This window comes from Salvia hispanica, chromosome 2, assembly GCF_029641045.1.
Source record: "Salvia hispanica isolate PSC_SH4W2 chromosome 2, Shi_PSC_v1, whole genome shotgun sequence".
Classification (NCBI taxonomy): Eukaryota; Viridiplantae; Streptophyta; class Magnoliopsida; order Lamiales; family Lamiaceae; genus Salvia; species Salvia hispanica.
Window position 1 is genome coordinate 58,059,284 of NC_142693.1, and position 21,486 is coordinate 58,080,769.

At 32.2% G+C, this 21,486-nt stretch overlaps 3 protein-coding genes and 1 non-coding gene across 6 annotated transcripts; all 4 read left to right on the plus strand.

Moving 5' to 3' along the window:
• Positions 1 to 868: 868 nt before the first annotated feature.
• LOC125209398 (NAC domain-containing protein 83-like) lies at positions 869 to 1,924 on the plus strand. 2 transcript variants are annotated; one of them, XM_048109006.2, is made up of 3 exons: positions 872 to 1,147; positions 1,320 to 1,552; positions 1,640 to 1,924. In XM_048109006.2, exons 1-3 carry the CDS (start codon positions 991 to 993, stop codon positions 1,829 to 1,831), a joined length of 582 nt encoding a protein of 193 aa, XP_047964963.2. In that variant the 5' UTR covers positions 872 to 990; the 3' UTR covers positions 1,832 to 1,924. The 2 variants fall into 2 exon arrangements, with proteins under 2 accessions (XP_088920437.1, XP_047964963.2); XM_089064311.1 differs by having other exon boundaries at positions 869 to 1,147; positions 1,320 to 1,924.
• Positions 1,925 to 6,864: 4,940 nt separating this feature from the next.
• LOC125202937 (U6 spliceosomal RNA) lies at positions 6,865 to 6,971 on the plus strand. The gene has a single exon (XR_007173266.1). It is a non-coding gene; the product is annotated as a U6 spliceosomal RNA (small nuclear RNA).
• A 7,924-nt stretch (positions 6,972 to 14,895) lies between these two features.
• LOC125202508 (uncharacterized protein At2g33490-like) lies at positions 14,896 to 18,859 on the plus strand. The gene is made up of 10 exons (XM_048100912.2): positions 14,896 to 15,151; positions 15,493 to 15,565; positions 15,892 to 15,966; positions 16,149 to 16,210; positions 16,306 to 16,374; positions 16,584 to 16,612; positions 16,687 to 16,894; positions 16,975 to 17,199; positions 17,512 to 18,484; positions 18,605 to 18,859. Exons 1-10 carry the CDS (start codon positions 15,038 to 15,040, stop codon positions 18,622 to 18,624), a joined length of 1,848 nt encoding a protein of 615 aa, XP_047956869.1. The 5' UTR covers positions 14,896 to 15,037; the 3' UTR covers positions 18,625 to 18,859.
• Positions 18,860 to 19,204: 345 nt separating this feature from the next.
• Positions 19,205 to 21,482, plus strand: SKL1 (shikimate kinase like 1). 2 transcript variants are annotated; one of them, XM_048127227.2, is made up of 10 exons: positions 19,208 to 19,454; positions 19,839 to 19,888; positions 19,987 to 20,041; positions 20,121 to 20,193; positions 20,279 to 20,366; positions 20,451 to 20,533; positions 20,619 to 20,745; positions 20,869 to 20,947; positions 21,026 to 21,096; positions 21,190 to 21,482. In XM_048127227.2, the coding sequence occupies exons 1-10, from the start codon at positions 19,271 to 19,273 to the stop codon at positions 21,256 to 21,258; spliced, it is 879 nt and encodes a 292-aa protein (XP_047983184.1). In that variant the 5' UTR covers positions 19,208 to 19,270; the 3' UTR covers positions 21,259 to 21,482. The 2 variants fall into 2 exon arrangements, with proteins under 2 accessions (XP_088922330.1, XP_047983184.1); XM_089066204.1 differs by having other exon boundaries at positions 19,205 to 19,454; positions 20,869 to 21,096.
• Positions 21,483 to 21,486: the final 4 nt, after the last annotated feature.

The following is a 21,486-nucleotide window of genomic DNA, read 5'->3' on the forward strand; positions in this document are numbered from 1 at the left end:
TTTAGGCGGAGATGCATCGAATTTCTCTTTGATATTGATCGTGTATGGTGAAAGAAACATGTCAAGATGAATCCAAATCCACATCAAATACGTCTTATCTTATAAACATTTCACTTCCACAATTTTTAATCTTAAAATATGCATAAGCCGTCTTCTTTACAAACACTTCACTTCCATAAAAAAAGGTCAACTCTTAAAAACTCTCTGTCTACAGAAATAATTGAAACATTTATTAAAATATTAAAGCAACATCATCCCTCAAAACAAATAAATAAACCAACGTCGTTAGTGTTTTTAACACGTCTATTTGAAGTCAAACTATTGAAATGAAATAGATGGTCAATCAAGACGTTCGAGCCCGAGTATGAACAGGATTTACACGTGCCTATTACCTCTTTTAAAAACTTCAAATAAAATGAAATACTTCGCCGATCTAATGATTAATAATTTTTCAAATTTCAACATAAAACTAATGAAATAGTAGAACGAGAAAAAAAAATTGAAATATTGTTACTTGAAAGGTAAATACATAATGGAGAAAGAGAAAGAGAAAGAGAAAGAGAGATAAAAAATGATAATCAATATTAGTAGTACTAGTGTAGTTTTTTAATTATTCACAATAGTCAATATTTTTAACGTATAAAACCGAATTTACACTTTTAATTACACGTCAAGTAGAAATATGATTTCGACGTGTTGATTTAACCTTCTAAAAATCATTTTACCAATAAATGTCAATGGCAACGATTGAGTCCGAGGTGGAGTATAGGATTTCTCAATAGTAAAATAATCATTAAAAAGAATAAAGTATAATTAAAGAAAAATAAGAAATTCCGCTTCATTTCCTCTTATATAAAGAGCAGCATCATTTGTTTCAAGACAGCCCACAACAAAAAAATTTCTCCATCTCTTAAACCTGCACTCAAATTCTCTGGCTGCAGTGTTTAATCCAAGAGAGAAGATAAAGATTCCTCTTCTTCTTCTTCTTCTATGGAGACTCTGAAACTTCCAATTGGGTTCAGATTTCACCCCACCGATGAAGAGCTATTGCTTCACTACTTAAAGCGGAAGGTTTTGTCTCTGCCATTGCTCGCCAACGTCATTCCTGAACTGGAAGCCTTCCAATTCAATCCATCGGATTTGCCTGGTTAGTTCTTGTTTTTCTCTCTGCTGATTTGCAAGAATGGTGGTTGTGAGAAATCTGTATTCTTGTGGGAGAATATTGTTTGCTGGGCTTCTTCAAAATGATATCTTTCTTGATCCCTTTTCCGATTTGGGGAGAAATTTCAAAAATAAAGGTTTAATTTGATTTGGTGAAGGTGATTTGAAGGAGAAGAGATATTTCTTCTGCAAGAGAAAGAGGAATTTGGTGAATAAATGCGGCTACTGGAAATCAAGCGGCAAAGACAAGCAAGTTGTGGCTTCAGGGAGCAATAATGTGATTGGAATCAAGAAATCGTTTGTTTTCTATCAGGATAGGAAGATGAAGACTAAATGGATTATGCAAGAATTCTCTCTTGTGGGCTTTCTCAAGACACCATTCTTGAATCAGGTAATAGTTCATACAAGCATTTTATTTGTGAAATTTATGTTCCTGTATGAATTGGGCTTCAGATTTAGTACTACTTGTGTTATGCAGAGGCTACTGATGCAAGTGGGAGATTGGGTTGTTTGCCGTTTGTACCAAAGGAAGAGGAAAGCAAGAAGTCATGGGGCAACAGCTTATAATAGCAAGGGGGCTTCGGTTGCTCAAACGCCGTCGTGTTCAAGTGGGATAACGGACGTCTCTTCTAGTGATTTAGATCAGGAAGCAAGTAGTCGTTTTTTGTGAGAGATTTGCCTGATTCTGAAAGGGCCTAATGAAAGTGTAGTCTCATTTTGTTGTGCAATTTGGCAATCAGAAAAAAGGCTTAAATTGGAACAATTCCTATTTCAAAAGTTTCATTTTTATAAGAAGTTCAATAAGCTAAGTCAGAAAAAAAAAGAGTAGATAATTAATGAGATAATAAGTAATAAGAGTAGTAATAATCATTGAGGTTGAGCTATAATCATATTTCAACTCTTACATCAGAGCAATTCTTTAAACCCTAGGTGATGTTCGATTTTCAAGATAAAATAATACTAAGATACAATTTTAGATTGATTTGTGAGATTATTTTAGTTATAGGGGTTGGTTAGCTATGATTAATTATCTCATGATTATCCATATAGGATTGAGTTATGGGGTTGAATCTCATGAACCAAACACACTACTAATTTAGTCCAAGATACAATCTTGCAAACCGAACACCCCGGCCCTTTGTGCATGCGATGGTATTTTTTAAAACACGTTTTTATACATGTATTTTGTAGGTGGCGTTCGGTTGCCATGACTTAGTATCATGAGACTATCCATCTAAGATTAAGTTGTGAGATTATTTTAATTGGAGAGAGAAGGCCATGACTAATTATCATGAGACTATTCATCTAGGATTAAGTTGTATGGCTTAATCTTATGAAGCAAACATGATACATATTTAATCATGAGATTTAATTTTGGCAACCAAACACCTCCTTAGAGTATAAGAATAGTAGTGTGATAAAGAAGATAATTGGGATTTGTTTAGATAAAAATCTTGGAGGATTTGGTGCGAGTGTAGAGATTGGAATAAAAATTGTGTTTCATCTTTAGGATCTATGCCGATTCCAAATATCAATAATTATTTCTAAATTTCTTTTTGAAAAATAAGTTTTTATTATTCGATGTGTTACACAATACTCCATTGAATTTGATACAATTCAAAATATGATGGTTGAATAGCAAGGAGGGCACATGGACTATATTCCAAAATGCCAAGATTTTTGTATAGACCTTTTTCCCCCTTAGAAAAGCAACCATAAGTTTTGATCAAAACAATCATTTATCACATAAAGTGGCACCAATTATTATCGCCAGAATCTGACGCTTATTTCATTTAAAAAGGCAAATTGATTTTTGGGGAGCAAAAAGAAAGAAACTAAGTAGAAAAAGTAGAGGCATCCAAAGAAATGAGTTTGTATCCCAATCTAATTTGGGTGAAATTTATGGGTGCAAAGTTTGTTCATTTACTTGATATGATTGTGCAAAAATAGATTACTATAAACTTAGTTATGGTAATTGTATCCTATTATCTTCAAAAGTGTTTAACATAACTACATATGGAATGCGGCTATATTGATCCTCAAATTAGATTATATGCCGCATAAAAACATATTTCACCCAACATAGTAGTCCTAGCTAACTAGTGGGCAGTGGTCACTAAATTTCCACATTAAAGAAAAATTAATAATCAAAGATTAATAGAAATTACTGTAAGACATTAAGTAGTCTTAAATTTTTTTAACATTTTCAGACTTTATTAATTGATATATAACGTTTTAACCATCAATTTTAGTTTCTATCTATGTGGTCGTATGATCATCTGAATTTGACACAAAATATTAAAATGATACTACTTTAATCAGAATTTGGCGAGAGCACATATTCCGCGTCACATTCAAATAATATGAAGATGTATCGATATTAATATATTAAAATATTAGCCTCGTTACGATTTAAAAGGATATTGTAACATTGTGTATTGGTTTTTAAAATTAGAAGAAGAAAAACATAATATTCCTAAATAAATTTTAAATGTCGTGATATTTGAAGTGTGCTCGCATAATTAAATAACATCCCATATTATATGATACCATAAAGATAAGACAAGAAAATATATATTTTTAAAAATTGGTGGTGGTTCTTGGCATCTGTCACATGTAGTTGATTCAATGCATATATTATTCAATTGGCATCTTCAACTAGACGAAGGAAAGAACATAAATCGGCATTAATCCCCATCTAATACACTAGTACTACTACTATACTCCTTATAAAGAATCACTTATTAATACTTTCTTCTTTTTCCCATTTCTATATTTCCTTAAATTCAAGGCCCGTCTTTTTGGAATTTATTGATTCGTATCCAAAAAATCAGAACCAAATGCTCTTAATTTAAATCAAATGGGGTTGCAAAGTGAACTGAAGTCCTTCACGTCAAACAATAAAACTAAATATATTAATTTATTTGTTTAAATATTCTTGGAAATGGGTTTCATGTTGCAGGGTTCGATGAACAAGACAGGTTGGTCTGGGAGAAATTTTAAGGCTTAGGATAATGTTAAAACATGTCAAAGATTCTTTGTGTCAACCAATTGATTCACGCTAGCTCTATTTATATGTTTATGTTTAATACTCTACTATATAAGTACTAATATTATAGTACCAAAGTACTATATTAAATCTGATAATTATCATTTTTAGTTATTGAAGTAAAAATATTACGACAATCTAGAAAATTAAATAAAGCATAGACTAAAATCACTAAATTAGTGTTGGCGGTGTTTGTATGCTCATAAACGATGAGTGATATATTGGTTAATTGTTGCAACATTTATGAAAGTGAATTTGCATTTTCCTTCTATAAACTCGAAAAACTACAAAAAAAAAACATAAAGAGTAACACTACTTAATTTCAACATTGTGAGAAATTTAACAAAAGATTTTTGTTGCCTTGTGTCCTGCGCCGCTAAGTCCAAATTCGAGTTTTGGAGATATATAATATTCTATGGGACGACCGAAACATAAGCCACAATAAATAATTGATAATTTAGTTATTTTAGGAGTTAGCATGTGTGTGGTATTGAGCCAAGTTTAAAATATTGTCTATAGTCGATTAAACTAGGTATCTAATCACCTTTTATTGGAGCAAGTAAATTTATTAATCAGTCTCCCACTCTATGGGCACAACTATTTTTTTTTTCCTCTTTTCATAAAAAAGTTATAGTGGCGGTGAAAACAGAAATTCTGAATTTAGAAGTCGAAGCTGATGCATTATTAGTACTCCTATGATTTAATAATGAATTTACTTGTTATTAAGCCTCTTCCAAGTGGGTAGCGAGCTATGTGACTGGGTGCAATGAATTGGATTATTTAAATTAAATTTGAAAATGAATTATGTACTAATATAGGAAGGGCGGAGGACTAAAATTTTATGAAATAAAAAAACTGAGTAATTAGATATAGATGTATGTGAATTGAGTGATTCATTGATTGCGTCTGAAGTTGGCTGATGATTAATCAAATGATATTTCAATTACATGGAGCCTGAGTGGAATTCATGTTTGACCTTTTACATACATTTCGATTTATAAATCTCAAACAAAAGAATATTTGTTTAAAACTTATCTCTTCTATTTACAATAATTTTAAACTTATATCAAAATAGTTAAAAATATTTTTTCAACCGCATAGCAGCATACATAGTTGCATTGCCTAAAGAAATCATTGTCAAATGAATTTAAATTTTATAGAGTCAACTTATGTAAAGTTATCGTACTTTTGTGTTACATAATTAATTAAATTGTAAATTACCAAAACTTGATCTATGACAATGTATCTGAACCTGTCCATGAAGTGCTTAGCATTAGTACATTTTATCTTATAACTATTCTTCTCGCTTCACCCTTAACTAATTAATTCAGAATAAAGCCTACTTTAACGTAATTCATGTTGTATCTCATTATTATACGTGTAACGAATCGAATGTCAGCTAAGAGCATCAACAATAGCCACGGACATCCCGGCGGACAAGTCCAAAGACATCCCAGAAACACCTCCTAACACTGGGTGCACGCCTGGAAGAATACTCTTACTTACGTCAAACCAGAAAAAAGAAATAAAATGTGGTCAAACTGTGGTGAGCAAATAATAGAGAGGGGGCAGTAATAAAACTGCAAAAAAGCAAAATTGCAGAGGAAATGTATGAATGGAAATGATAGAGTTACAGAGAGTTTACAGCGGGATTAAATTAAGGCGTAAATTGCTGATACACATACAGCTATAGAGCTGCCTTTTATTACGGTCAAAGTAGTAGGTCCACTTATTATTACAGTGCAGTACAACTCAAAATTTCACACACACAATCAGAGGAAGGGGTTATGATTTATTGTTGGGTTAAAGCAACCAATGCTTGTTGAGGGTTAAGGTTGATGAATGTGTGGATGATGATGTCTTAAGATGGATTTTCCCTCAAATCTAGGATGTCCTTCTTTACTTACTTCTTACGCACCCCTTCTTCCGCCCTTCTATTTTTCTTTTCTTTCATACTCCTCAAATTCCATTTTTCACAAATTTAATTAATCTGCTGATTAAAGCTTAATTTGCACAAATGACAACAATTTAAAGATCTTAAGACAAGAAAATAAAAATTGGTTGGTGGAGCCGAAGCCCGCCCTACTAGCTTGACGGACATTAAGATCACCTGCAATGCCGCGCTTTGGTGTGATGTGTAGAAATAAGCCACTTATTGTTGATGTGTAGAAATAGGTTATTTTTCTAGTTATCTTCTTAAAAGGTCTAATAAAAAGAAAAGGGTTATCCAGTTATACATAAAAAAAATATAATCACTACCAAGTCGAATTGAGACAAGAATCAGAGTATTCAACACACCCTCGTACGTGTGTCCTAAAATAGACATCAAACTTCCACATATGAGACAAAAATGATCCATCAGCGATTGTTGTACTACCATGTACGTAGAAATAAGTCACTCACCCCCTTAAAATGTCTCATAAAGGGGGAGAGTCTTCTAAGAATGTGTAGAAAAGACAAAAACACTACCAAGTCGATGTAAGATAAGAATTGATATATTTAACATGTTGCTAGATGGGTCGGGTTGGGTGGTGGGGCATGACAGTCACACGATTTTCCTTTCTTTTTTATTTTTCTTTTATTCTTATATATTGGAGTAACATATTTCTTGTACATATACATTATGTACGCTTATCACTTTTTCATACATCATAGTCCCTTTGGGGAAATTCGATAAAATTGGAATGATACAGAGAAGATAGCATGACCTCCGCGCATGGATGACACACATAAATCACTTTTTCATAAGTATATTATTTTTATTAATCAACATTTACATTTTGTACATATTTAATTAATTTGATCTCCTTGTCAACAAATGTAGTTATGTACCCTGTTTCCAGGCAAGCTAGCTCTATTCTTGTTGGTGTTGGTCTTGGGGATTAAGCATATATTCACAGTGTGTATACATAATTCATCAAAGTCAATTTGGCAAATAAGTCCATCTAAAATAAAAAATAACAAACAATGTGAAATTCGAAATATATGAGGCCCAACTCCATCATAACTAGGCAAGAAACAGAGATGTCGCCCCATGGATTTAGTTAATGAATGTGTTTAGAGGACAAGTAAATAAGTAATAGTACAGCTCATAATACTAATAGAACTCTCAATGTAGTACTAAGAATAATAGTTGGAGTATGTTTTAGATGATGTATGTTGTTTTTTTGTGGGGTGAAATAATGGGTTGTTAAGGTGATTGTCTAGCAATAAGAGGGATTGCTTACTTAGGCTGCAACCCACAATAAAACATTGAATTGTATTGCAGTTGTGAAACAAGCATAATTAATCACGTTAAGCTGGCATGTGACCCAACATGCTGTGGGGACGCCGACGGCGTCGTTTCTTGCTCTTCCTACAAAACTACCGTTTCTTGCATTTAAGGATTCAACTTCTTGTCTCCATGCATGACTCATGAATTCATCCACCGCAAAACAAAATCAGAGGCGTACAAAGATAAACTTCTTGGTGTTTTTCAAAATTTCGATTTTTAGATTTCAAGATATTGCTTTTTATTTATGTGGTTTAGGGCTGTTGCACATATCATACTAGTAATAAAGATTCGCTCATATTTTGATTTTGCATCCAAATTTTGGAAGTTTTGAATAAATTTACGAAATTAAATAATTACTCAATTAAATATAAGCACGAGCTTAGAGTTAGAGAAAGAGAGAGTATGGAACAGTGGCGGCAGGGGCGGACACATAATTTTTTCCAGTAAGGGCTCCACTATATATTTTTTTTGTCTGTCATTAAATGTCCTATTTTTTTCGCCAGTCAACCAATAAATGTTTTATTTTATTTTTATTTGGCAGGTGAACCCCAAATTCTACTAACTTATTCTATCATTTTTAACATAGTCAAATAATTCCTTAAAATCCGAGCTAGTTAAAAATAAAACATAGTATAGTATATTAGAGGACATTAGAAATAGAACATTCATTTTCTTATTCTCAAATTTTCATATATAAAGAAGTTAGGGAGAAAATAATAGTAATGTTTTGCATAACTAAATTAAAAATGAAAAGGAAAAGACATTAGAAAATTAAAATCGATGATAAAATCAGCGGCCAAAAAAGAGATTCTAATACAAATAGAAAAGTTAATAAAGAATTCTAATTTAAAATAAAATTAAGAAAGTTTAATATAAAATAATTTAAAACTACTCAGTAATCACTAGTGGGCAAAATTATGACAGTCTTGTACATTTACCGAAACCTAAACTCAAACTAAATTAAATTTAATACTAATATTATACATTTATAATATTATTTTATTCATTTTAATTGGGCAAGTATCTTCGTTTTCTTCGAGACATAGGAAACCAACTCTGGTTGTTTTCTCTGGAAATTGAGAAATTTAAACTCAGCCCTCCTTATTCTGTAATTTCTATCCCTTTAAGCTTACATGGCACTAACTTGATAAGGGCTGAACTTAATTTTCCAAAATTTCAAAAATTTTGTAAATAAGAAAAAGTAGTAAAAGAGACATTTGGGTAAGGGCTTAAGCCCTACCCCCTCTCTTAGTGTGTCTGCTCCTGAGTGGCGGATCCAGACCCCAGAAATGGCAGGAGCGGAATTTAATATTTTAAATATTAAATATTTAATTTAATATTATTTTTAATAATAAAATAAATAATATTATAGTATTAATATTTATGTAGCATTAGATTCGTTAATAAAATACAAACATGCATTAGCTCGCAAATATGTATTATTCATTTTAAAATATAAAATTATTGAAATTATTATATACATTCAAAACAATCATAAATATTATATACAAAAGTGATATAATTAAAGTAGTAAATATTTAGATTTCAAAAAAATTTAAAATGTTTATTTTTTTAAATAGAGAATAAGTGCATGGATCACAAATTATAAGTACTTTAGAATAAAAAACTTTAACACAAGATTAAAAATAATAAATATAACAACATAATGTATGAAATTAGTGAAAGTTTAAATTTCATAAAACATTTAAAGGTATTATTTTGATAGTAAGAAGAAATATGAATTGGTAAAATAAAAAAAGTGAAGTATGGAAAACATATGTTGTTGTTGAGGTTTGAACCCTAAACCTCTTAGTTAAAAATCCAACAACCAAACCATTGGGCTACTAAATTTTATATGACTTTTATTGAAAATAAATCCATTTCTACACTCTACGGAGGAGACGGATATACTATTTTCGGCTCAATTCAAGGAAAAGTTTAGGCTCTCCGAACGGTCGGGAGGAGGGCCCCGATCCGCCAGTGGTATGGAATTAAGTGGATTTAAAATTTGTTTGGAAGTCATAAGTGAAAACTAGGAGTGCTATCTTTTAAATGAAGGGGTGCTACATCAACTGTCATTTCATATTTAATTAGTGGAAAATTTTCAATAATTTGTAAGTTCGTATAGTTATTCACAATTTTCAAACTTCACCAATATTGAAAATAAGATGACGTCGTTTTGATGAAGCAGTGCCATGTCAAATTAAATTTTGTCCAATATTAATTAAGTATTTGAAAATTTGTTATGGTGTTTAAATTCATATATTTGTTCATGAGCTTTAAAGTTCATGTGTAAAACTAAAAAATACTAAGTACTCCCTAAAAATAGAGACTTTGGAGACAATGCGAATTTTGATGCGAAATTGATAATGTACGAGAGATGTAAAAAGAAAAAAATGATTAAAATATTATTAATTGAAAATATGGTCCATCTTCTAAGAGAGAAAAGACTTGCCAAAAATAGACATGAACTATTTTTATGAAACGGATCAAAAAAAAAATTGTTTTTATAGGACAAAGGGAGCATGTAAAATGTTCATGTAATTAGGCGTCTATGTATACATAGTATTTTTCTTATTCATGTGAATACACACGCTGGAAATGGCTTGATTTAGTGTATATATGTGTTTATCTAGTGGTGGTTATTGTTTCGCTGCTAAATATTTCGGATTCAAGTCTACTATGAAGAAACCTTTTAGTTTCTATTTATTTATAAATAAATAAATAAAAAAAGACAAAGAAATGGCTAGTTTGTGTTGGTCTAATTAATGTACAGAGTCATAATGTTGAATACATCATGTCATCATGATATGATGGAGTATTGTTTATATATCAAAGGTTGTAATCAAATTAGTTTGTGTGAGCCTAAGGTTTTGAACTCGGAAAAGTTTAATCTTTGGGCTAGTAAACTGCAATTTTGGGCCTACAATCAAGAAAAGATACATATAACTATAATACATGGCCCAAAAGAAAGATGTCAGTTAAAAGTAAAACAACCACCATAAAGTAGTTCGATTAGATTTGATTTGATTTAATAATTACTTCAGTTTATTATTTACCGACCAAGAGGAGTAATCAATTGCTAACTAATTAGCAATCCCAAACTAATACTAAATCTTAGCCATTAAATTAAAAGATCTAGTGGTTGAAATAATGCCAAATGGATTATATTTTTGATTAAGAAAATTAATATATAAAATTAGAGGGTATTAATGTTAATTCTCTCTCATTAAAATCATCTTAAAACTTTAAATACACGTAACTCTCTCGATTTAAATTATTTTTTCACAAAAAATATATCAAATTAAAGATAATTTCATAAGAATTCCAACGAGATCTCAATTGCATATGTTCCGACGACGTTCGGATGGTGAAATTTGATATTTTTTATTTTAGTTTTCGTAAATGTTGATTACCAGATTTTTATCAACAAATACATCAAAAAATCTCAATAAAACCATTTAAAAATCTCAATAAATATGTGTTGATATTTTCTTGTACTAATGTTGATATTCTTATATCATATTGTTGATATTTGTAATACACTATGTTGATATAAAAAACATTCACGAAAATTATCATATAATAACATAATGACGATATTACCCTTTTGTTGATATTTTATCTACTATTTATTGAGATTTGTAAGATTTAATCTTATCCACTCATTTTAAAATTTAAGGATGGAGATTTGCTCTTAATTTTGGATTAGGGTGCTATAAGTATTAGAATAGGACCCTACTACCAAATCAATTTTATTTGATTTAATAATTACTTCAGTTCATTTGATTACTTACCTAATCAAACTGGATATTTGGTTTAATAAACTCAAACATAATGGAACTTGTTGGGAAGAACTTGAATGATTCAATTAACACATTTTATTTGTTTCTTCACTCATAAATCTCGAGCTCAACCCGAATTTCAATTTATATAACAAACATTTATTTCAGACTTGTTTAATATATTTACAGAACCTCTAAAAAATATTGATTTCATCAATTGATGTACTCACTTTCCATTATATTTCTTAAAACCCGTGCCAGGTCAAAGTGTCCCAAATTATCTGAAACGGAGGGAGCAGTAAATTCGTCTTTAAATGCGACATCTCCACTAATTAAACCAATTGAACTGAATTAGGTTATACGAATACAAATTAATTGGCAAGATATTTTAGTTCCAAAGTAATAGATTTGGGATTCATTGGAAGATATTTTACTTCAAAATTAATGCACTACTGCTAGTGTAAATATATTAACCCATTGCAAAAAGTTTATCTGGCACAAAAATGTAAACGCATTTATTTGTATTGATTTTTTTTTAAAATTAAAGTAGTACTGATAATTTACTATACAAAATAAAAATTATCTGGACTTCTTAGTTGCATTAAAAATTGTCTTTGATCATTTTTTAATGTCCTACCAAACAAATGGAAATTAATAGGATGAATACAAAACCCATTAAAAATAAAATATTTTTTCTTTCTAGATTGTCTTATTTAAAATGAAATATTTTTTAAAATAAAAATAACAGTATCTCTACCTTTTTCATCTGTGCTACTTTTCTTTCTTTAATAACTTATAAAATAACACTCTCGTATCCTAAAATAAATGTTTAATTGGATGGAGTAATTAATAAGTAAGGTGTGGCTCATGGATACTATAATAGAGTCGATTCGAATGATGTAAAATCAATCCACGTCATCCACCTATTTCAGTCAAACTTAAAACGTAGATTACTCAATTGGTTTCAATCAGAAATCATTGACTCTTGAATATTGGATTTAGGCACATAAATTAGCTCTTAATATTAATTTCGTGTCACTTGATTATTTATATTTTACATCAATTATTATATTAAAATTAGCGATCCACGTTACGTTGGTTGAAAAGAAGCAATATTATTCTAATATAATTAAATAACTCGTATCTCGAAATAAAACTTATTCCACGCACACAAGAAGCTCAAGCCGACCAGAGATGGTTGCAGTATGAATGTATATAAATTAAAATTGTTCTTGTTTTAGTATTTTTATCTCGATTCTTCGAGATATTACAGCTATGAATCTCTCAACCAAGTTATTTCAAAATGTATTTATTGGTCTTTACATAAAGATTTCAAGAATCTATTAATGTACAAATCTTTAAAGATGATAGAGATATGCGATTAAAAATCAATTATTGAAAGAGGCGTGATTTAGAGACATAATGTCTCCATGTCATAATACCCTTATGTCTCTATGCCATAATTATATTTTATATATGGACAAATATGACCAAACGCTATTTTTAGATAAAATCAATTAGCATGATCATTAGGGGGTGATCTAATTTCTATAATAAAGACTAATAAAGCTAATGGTGAAATTCAATAGAGTATATTATATATTTTACATAGGAATAACATAAAAATAAATACTCAAAAATCAAACTAGAGTACTAATATTATAAAATACATAAAATTTAAATAATAAATTCAATTAGTATTATATTTATTTTGACTAAGGTTCGACAATAATTTTCCAAAAATTAAAAATTTGAATAAATTAAATTTTCAAAATTGAATAATTTAGAATAGTAAGCATGATATAAAAAAACCTACACCCAATTAGTATTAATATATTATACATATTTTCTTAATTTTATTTCATGATATAGTGAATTGAGCTAATAACTCAATTATTTATAAAGCAAAAGAGAAAATGCCTTGTAATTATTTATTTGATCGAAGTTCGATTGCAATGTTCTAAGAATAAAAAAATTAAATAAATTAAAATTTTGGAAAGGAAAGAAGTAGTATAATAAAAATTACAAAATTCTTAAAATAAAAACTATAAAGTCAATTATTATTATTATTATCATTATTATTATTATTATTAATTTATTTAATGATATACTGAATGGGGCTTAAAACTCTAATATTTTATATAAGAAAAAAGAAGAAAATAATATAGGATTAGTATTTTTATAAAATGGATTCATAATTTATTCATTAAGTTCAAATCTCATAATTTATTCCCTTAGTTTTGGAACATTACGTTGAATAAAACATTTATGAATAAATCTCCTATTTCTCTAATATTCTACTTTTTAGGTATATATTTTAATTTTAAATCATATCTTCCACATTTATATATATTCCATAATTAAGCTACCACATCCTTATTTAAGATGTAAGGGCAAAAAGGTAGATGTAAAAAAGTGTAGATTTAATTAAAAATATAATATAGTATACGATTACAATTTTAACCTCATTATGGCATTATGACTTGGAGACATTACGTCTCTAAAACATTTTTCTTATTGAAAATGAAAGTATAATAAGTTTGATTGGAAATATGAACTAAATTACGAATACTTTTCAAAATAAGATATGAATTTCAAATTTATGACCAGGGATGGTAAAAAAAAATGTAATCAGATCATCTACAACATTAATCACGTCATTTTCTTTCCAAGCGACGACAAAAAAAATCTGTTTAAGAATTTCCCTTTTAACATTTGTGGTCAAAAACTATTTTCCAAATAAATTTTCTATCATATTGATAATCAATGCTGCTTAATCTGATTAGTTTGATATCCTTACGAATTACGATAAAGAATGCATCTATGTAACACACACCAGACACAGTCACGTCAACATTAATTTCTCCCAATTTTCATTTACGTATCGATTATAAATTTTATCAATGAATTCCTTATAAAAGAAAAAAAATACACTATACATAAAAAAGATAAATTACGAAGATGGTGCCTTATATTGCTAACTATTTTAATTGCTAACTCTGTTAACTTATCAATATAGTGTAATAAAAATGTCAACACATAATATAAATCATTATATTGAAATTCAATAAAATTATGTGTTGATATTTTAATATCACTGTGTTGATATTTTTAATATACTGCGTTGATGAGTTAATAAATTAGCAACTTGAAAAAGTTAGTCATTGATCATACCCCTATCAGTGAAGTAAGTCTAAAAATAAAATTAACCATGACGCCAAGAAATCAACTCGTGTAAAATCCTATAATCGCATGAAATATGAATGCCTAGTTGGAGCTGAAATGATATGGTAACAGAATAAATATAAATATAATTATTAAGTCTGGTTATCAATTCGAGAAGATAAATTAAACATGAGGATCTCTCATAATATTATATTCTTTTCGTCTCTAAGTTAATTGAGTTGAGTATTTTTTGCAGTATGTTCAAAGATAGTTGAACCGCTTTTACTTTTTTACAAAATGTTTTATATTATTATTTATTTATCTTATATATATATTTATTTATTTTATTGTCACTTCACATAACATATTAATTTCTTAAATTTGTAAAAAAAACGCTTAAATATTGAAACAGCGACGTTGGCTTTTCAAATTCGGCGCACAACGTTAGAATTCTCTTGAATTTGTTTCCCACACTTTTTTCCAACTACTTGGCTTGAATTCACAGAACAATAAATACACTTTTGGCTGTTGATTTCCGAGTCAATTCAATTCCGCCATAAATTTCCCCAATTTCTTGGAGGCCAGGAATTTCGGTGCTCAGAAATGAAATCTTCGTTGCTACGAATGCGGATTATCGGGCAGAATAAGGGCGACCCCAGGGTGAAATTGGTTCATGATTTTTCACTCCCTGTCGATGGATTAACACAAGCAGCAAAGGTGAGTTTCTTTTACTTAATTAAATTGTTTGTTTTGGTACTCCTGCTTCACAATTGAATGTGTAAACGCTCCATTTTTACGCCAATGCTCAACTTCAGTGAATTCCGGCGAAATGGGATTTCCCACGCTCCTAATTTTGGCACCTAGCGCTAGATATATTTGAGTTGATTTTTCTTTGAGCTATCTCTGATTGCTAGTGATTTCTTGCTTGTGTTTTTCGTATTCTTTGCATAGTGTTATTGTTATCTGTGAGGTTGATTAATCAGATTATTTTCCAGTAATATGTTTCCTGACTTGATTCATCACTTGCATTGTGATATTGCGGATGCATTTGTTTGCAGGATATGAAAGACATGAGAACGTGCTATGATACTCTACTTTCTGCCTCCGCAGCTACAGCAAATAGTGCTTATGGTACTACTTGTTTACTTTGATCAAATGGCTTAAGTTACATTGCAATTTTTGATTATAGGATTTTGATGTAGCTTCATCTATTGGTTTCTTATGCTAACGATAATCAGTTCAAAGAAGCTTTCACTTCAGATGATCAACGAAGTTGTGCATAATTCTCTAAGATTTTAGATTGATTGTAATTTGTACCTAAACTCAAAGATTGTAGTTGACCTCGTAGGTGATTACTACATGCCCCTTTATCTACCATTCATGCAAGGACGGATTGTTATGATTTCCTATACTTCTCCTTACACATTACTACAGTTCCATTTTTGTTTTTCCTTCAGAGTTTTCAGAGTCATTGCTGGAGATGGGCAATTCTCTACTAGAGAAAACCAATACGCATGATGATGTAGAAAGTAGTAAGTCAGTCAGTTTATCCTGCTTTTTGTAGTTTTTGGTTATTGGCAGCATTCTCATCAACACGTCTTGTTTTTACTTCTACTTTAGTTTGCAAAATTTGGCATACCTCTTTGTGTGCATTTGATTGGCTTGGTTTGTTTTTAGTGCTAGATGTTAATCCCATATACCTTTGGCTGTACAGGAGGAGCATTATCAATGCTTGGGAAAGTGCAGCTCGAACTTCAGAAACTGGTTGATATCTATGTGAGTGATGACTAATGAGTATTTATCATCCTGCTAATATTCAGTTTTAACATATGTTAGACAATTTATTACAATACGTTCTTTTTACTTTCCAGCGGCACCAGATTATCATGACGATCACAAATCCATCAGAGTGTCTCCTTAGCGAGCTAAGGAAAGTGGAGGTTCGAACACGAACTCAATGCCTATTAATTATTTTGATTGAAAGCTATATCTGAACCTCAAATTGTTTAGTCTTAGTAGATTTCTAGAACTCCAGTCTGGGGTTGTCTTTTCATTTTGATACTTCCTCTAATTTTATGCTGGTAAATCACATTAGTGTATTTTTATGAACTGCTGGATTGTTATGAAATCTATTTTTACATTTGTACAGGAGATGAAGTTACAATGTGATGAGAAAAGGTTGTGCCTTCTCCCATATTTTTAACTTAGTATTCTTTCGTTGTGTTACTTAATATTGATTATTGCATTATCAGGGAGATGTTTGAATACATGGTGGGACAAGTTAAGGAAAAGGGCAAGTCCAGACATGGAAAGGGGGAGACTTTTAGCTTGCAACAATTGAAAGTTATCAACGACGAGTATAATGATGTTGCAAGGCTCTGCGCTTTCCGTGTGGAATCATTGAAGCAAGGGCAAAGCAGGAGCCTATTCACCCAAGCAGCTCGTCACCATGCTGCACAGGTTTGCTTCTGTCTCAGTTATTCAAGTAAATAAGTTACAGTACTATTCAAGTTTTCATGATTTTTATTTTCTGAAAGCAGTTGAATTTTTTTCGGAAAGGACTTCAGTCTCTCGAAGCAGTTGAACCATACATAAAAAATGTTTCCGAAAAGCAACATATCGACTACGAGCTCTCTGAAACAGATGAAGGGGAAAAAGATGGTGGAGAGGACAGTTATGAGAGCAATGAGCATGGAGAACTAACATTTGCCTACAGGGTGAAAGAAGAACTAGGAAGTGCCTACACATTGAATAACTCGATGGAGGTGAGTTCGGTTTGCTTTTTGTTGAACTCAAACTGTGGCTTATGTATTATATTTTGAGGACAAATTTCTCTTATGGATTCTAATTACTGTTAGCTTTAACTAAGTATATAGTATTATTTATCTTTTCTCCATACTTGCATCTGAGACATCCCATTAGGATTCCGTGTACTTCTAAATGAAAAGTCTGTTTCAACTTTGTGGGGTTCATGTCGTTCTATGTATGGACTTGCATGCACAAAATGTTAGTACTTTGTTTCTGCATTATTTCTCAATTCCAAAGAAGTTAACCTGTTCTATCTTGTTGCTGTGCAGTTGAATCAGATAGATGCTTCGAGTGCACGACCATCTCGGGTAAAAGATGTTGAGTTGCAGAGAAGTGGAAGCAGACACCAATGGGATCAAATACCTAGCCAACAGCCTCGAGCAGGGAGCCATTCTGCTCCGCTCTATCAAGAGAAGTTTACTAGTACTTATGTGCTGCCAACTCCGGCTGAAGCAAAAGGTTCAAACATGACTGCTTCTGGACCTCTATCTAATCCCAAGCTATCTGCTGGGAGTTCGAAATATTTGTGGCACTCATCGCCATTGGACATGGAGAAGCCAAAAAAATTCACAGATGGCCAGTTTTCTGCACACAGTATCTCGAAGCCTCAAATAGTTGTTGAAGAAAGCAGCACCTACAAGCACTCTCTTCCCCTTCCGCCTCTGGCTGAGGGAGCTGCTATCCCGCACATTGACACACAGAGTGGATTCGACGTTAAGAAAAATACAAGGCAAGCTTTCTCTGGTCCAATTACAAGCAAACCTTCTTTAAACATGCCCCACGCACTCATTAGCTCCAATGACACACCTCGATCATTTTCTGGATTGCTTTCGCATGCGTCTGGTCCCCAATCGTCCTTGCTCGTTAATGTGTCTCATAACGCCTCATCTGCCCTTGCAACTTCACCTAAAATAAGTGAGCTTCATAAACTCCCAAGGCCCCCTGATACTTTTGTTTCCAAACAAACACGATCAATAGGGGCTCTTGGACACTCCGCTCCCCTAGTCAATAGCAAACGGGAAGTATCCCCAACGAACAGGAATCCCTTTAGACAACTGAGAGAAGGGTCTCCACTTCCTCTCCCTCAGCCAACAGTCTCTCGAAGCTTCTCCATACCTTCTATTGGTCAGAGAGAAGCAGGTTTTCACTCAGGCAAGGTTTATAGCGCAGGAGTTTCTTCTCCTCCGCTCACGCCCATCTCCCTATTACATACGAAGTCACCAAATTCTGGACAGATACGAGGTAAGTCAATGGAACTCACTTTCTTGGAGAGATTATGTTACTTGCTACTTTTCCTTGCATTTATATATTATTGAATGATGCTACTATATAATGTTCTGATTATATATATGCCAACTTCAGTGAATGCTGGTGGGAGCTGACTGCTTTGGCCTTGGTTGCCGCAATATCTGCATTCTTCAGTTTTGGAACCTGCCTATAATATGATTCTGCCAGCTTCTTGGGGTAAATATGACAGAATTTTGGCATCTCTTTGTATATTTAAGTTGTTAATCTCGGTCAATTGGTCTCATTATATCTTGATTCTTGGAGTTATATGTATCACAATTTTGCCCTTGTTATTCTTTTATTTAATTTTGCAGAGTCCCTTTAATAACTTAGTCCACTCAAATTAATACCAAAATGTTTTAACGTATGATATTATATTATACTTGTGTAATTCATTTTTTTTCTATATTTAACAGACAAAGAGACATAAATTCGAAGGTAGTATTACGATAAGTTCAAACTAAATTTTGTGTTATTTTATAAAACAATGAATTGAAATTTACAGGTGAAACCAATTTTGAATAGAAGTCGTAAAATAGAAATTGCAACTACAAAATTTGAATGTATATGATTTGAATCGGATTTTGCTGTAGAAGTGATGGAGTAAATGGAGAGCAGTTGAATTGTTTTTTATCGGGCCGGCCTAATATATATGATAAGCCCAATAACATGAAGGAAAAGAGAATACTCGTATAATTGTTGCAGAAGCAATTTTTACTGGTAGAGAGAGAAGTGAAGGATATGATGATAATCCAAGCCAGTAGCACCTGCACCTGCAGGTCTCCGTCACTCAGTCACCCGCCCCTCCGCCCTCACATTTCCCTCAACTCTCGGTTTTCCCCAGATTCGCCAATTTTGTTTCTCAAACCTAAATTTTCACAGCGCGCTGTTACTACCCGCGCTATCCTTGAGAATAGCACTTCAGGTAATGACTTTGAGACGACCTTGCAGTGTTGACGGGCGATTACGCCGTTTGGTTTCTGGTATATGAGCGATTAAGGTTTTAATTTGAAGAAATTGAATCACTGGATTAGTAGGTGATGCCGTATGAATGTTGGTTGTGGTAAATTTTGGGGGGCAAATGGCTTCAGTTGAGTCAAAATTAATTTGTAGCTCTGTTTGTTTCTATCTGGTCTCAGTGTAAAACGGCGTTCATGTTTAGGATTAGATAAACGGTTGAAAGCTTCTGAGATAAGCGAATTTTAAAGCGTATTGCTTGCTGTGTTGTTCGACCTGATTTACTGAATTGAGATTTGATCTATAAGTACGAATAAGATTATGCTAATTGGTTGCTTTTCTGTCTTGTTAGATTCAGTGGCTACAAAGGTTGTTGAACGTGATCTGTCTTTAGCGATCAAAGTGAGTCTTTGTTTTCTTGTGCAATTTGAATTTTTGGTCTGCTCCATATGATTTGATGTCAATTTGAGGAACTGATTAAACTGTTCAGTTAATTTCAGAACAAGGCATCGGAGATATCTTCTGATTTAAAGGGCACATCCATATTTCTTGTTGGTGAGAATTTTTATTACAAATTTGTGCATCTCTACTTATTCCAGATTTTGTTTGTTAGGTGTTAATTCTACTGTTGCAGGGATAAATAGCTCGTATAAATTGGGCTTGGGGCAGATTCTTGCTGATGCATTGCGTTACTATTATTTTAACAGGTAACATTGAGCAATATTTCTGAATTGATTGTTAGGACTGTGCTATTAGTTTAGCTTCTTCAATAAGCCTGAACTCATTCTGTAGCGATGGTCTGGTGGAGGAAGCTGCTGGAGGAAAACCAAATGCTATATCAATCATAGAGAATGACGAAGAAGGATACCTTGCATCCGAGGTGACTTTGGCATGTTTTTTTCCTTGAGCTAAAATGTGCAGTACAATTATGTTTTCATGAATATGATCCTATAATTTATTGTAGACGGAAGTACTGAAGCAGTTGTCATCAATGGGCCGATTGGTTGTTTGTGCTGGAAATGGAGCTGTTAAAAGTGCAACAAATCTGTAAGTTGTTTGGTCGGAGGAGGTTTAGTCTTGAATTTATGCATTGCATGATGTGTGTGGTGACCAAACTGGTACTGTCATATAGGGCGCTACTAAGGCACGGAGTTTCTATTTGGATAGACGTGCCATTGGACTTGGTGGCGAAAGAGTTGGAAGAGGACAAGATTCAACTTTCAGCTTCTGATACGCCAATATGCAAATCATCTTCCGAGGTTCATTCATTTGTGCCTTGAGTTGCTATTCGTTACATACTACTATGTCCCAGTTTGAACTTTCAACGCATCACCATCACCATCACCATCACCAGTTGTGCTTAACTTGTTCATTTCACACAGATTCAGGATCAAGTGGCTGCACTATACAATAGTGGGCGAAATGGATATTCCACTGCTGATGCCACCATTTCTCTTCAGAGTGAGAGAGGCTATGCCATGTTTCTCTTATTTATCTTCGCATCATGTTCTGTTTATTCTGACCCTCTCTCTTTCTCAGATGTGGCTTCTCAATTAGGGTATGGTTATGACGAACTTGATGCTGTGACGGTTGAGGATATGTGCATGGAGGTGAGCTCCCTTTGAGGCCTGAAAAAGGATATGCTTACTTGAAACTTGCTAATGGCAATCGAAATTTGAGGAACTAATATATTTGTTGAACAGGTTCTCAAGGAAATAGAAAGACTGATGAGAGTAAAGAAGATGATGGAAGAGGCTGCCAGACCATTTTAACCATCAACTTTATGATCTAAGAAGTGATACACTGTCTCCCTCTCTCTCTACATATATATGTATTGTGTTGTGTATTGATGGGCCATCCTACGGTTCTAAACCCAAGACTGAAGCCCATTAAAGTAGCCATGTGGTGGAATCAACATGGATGGAAATGTGGCCCATATTCACACGTGTTGTCCCCACTTTGCCTGCTGATTTGAAAATTTGCAAATCTCTGCTTACTTC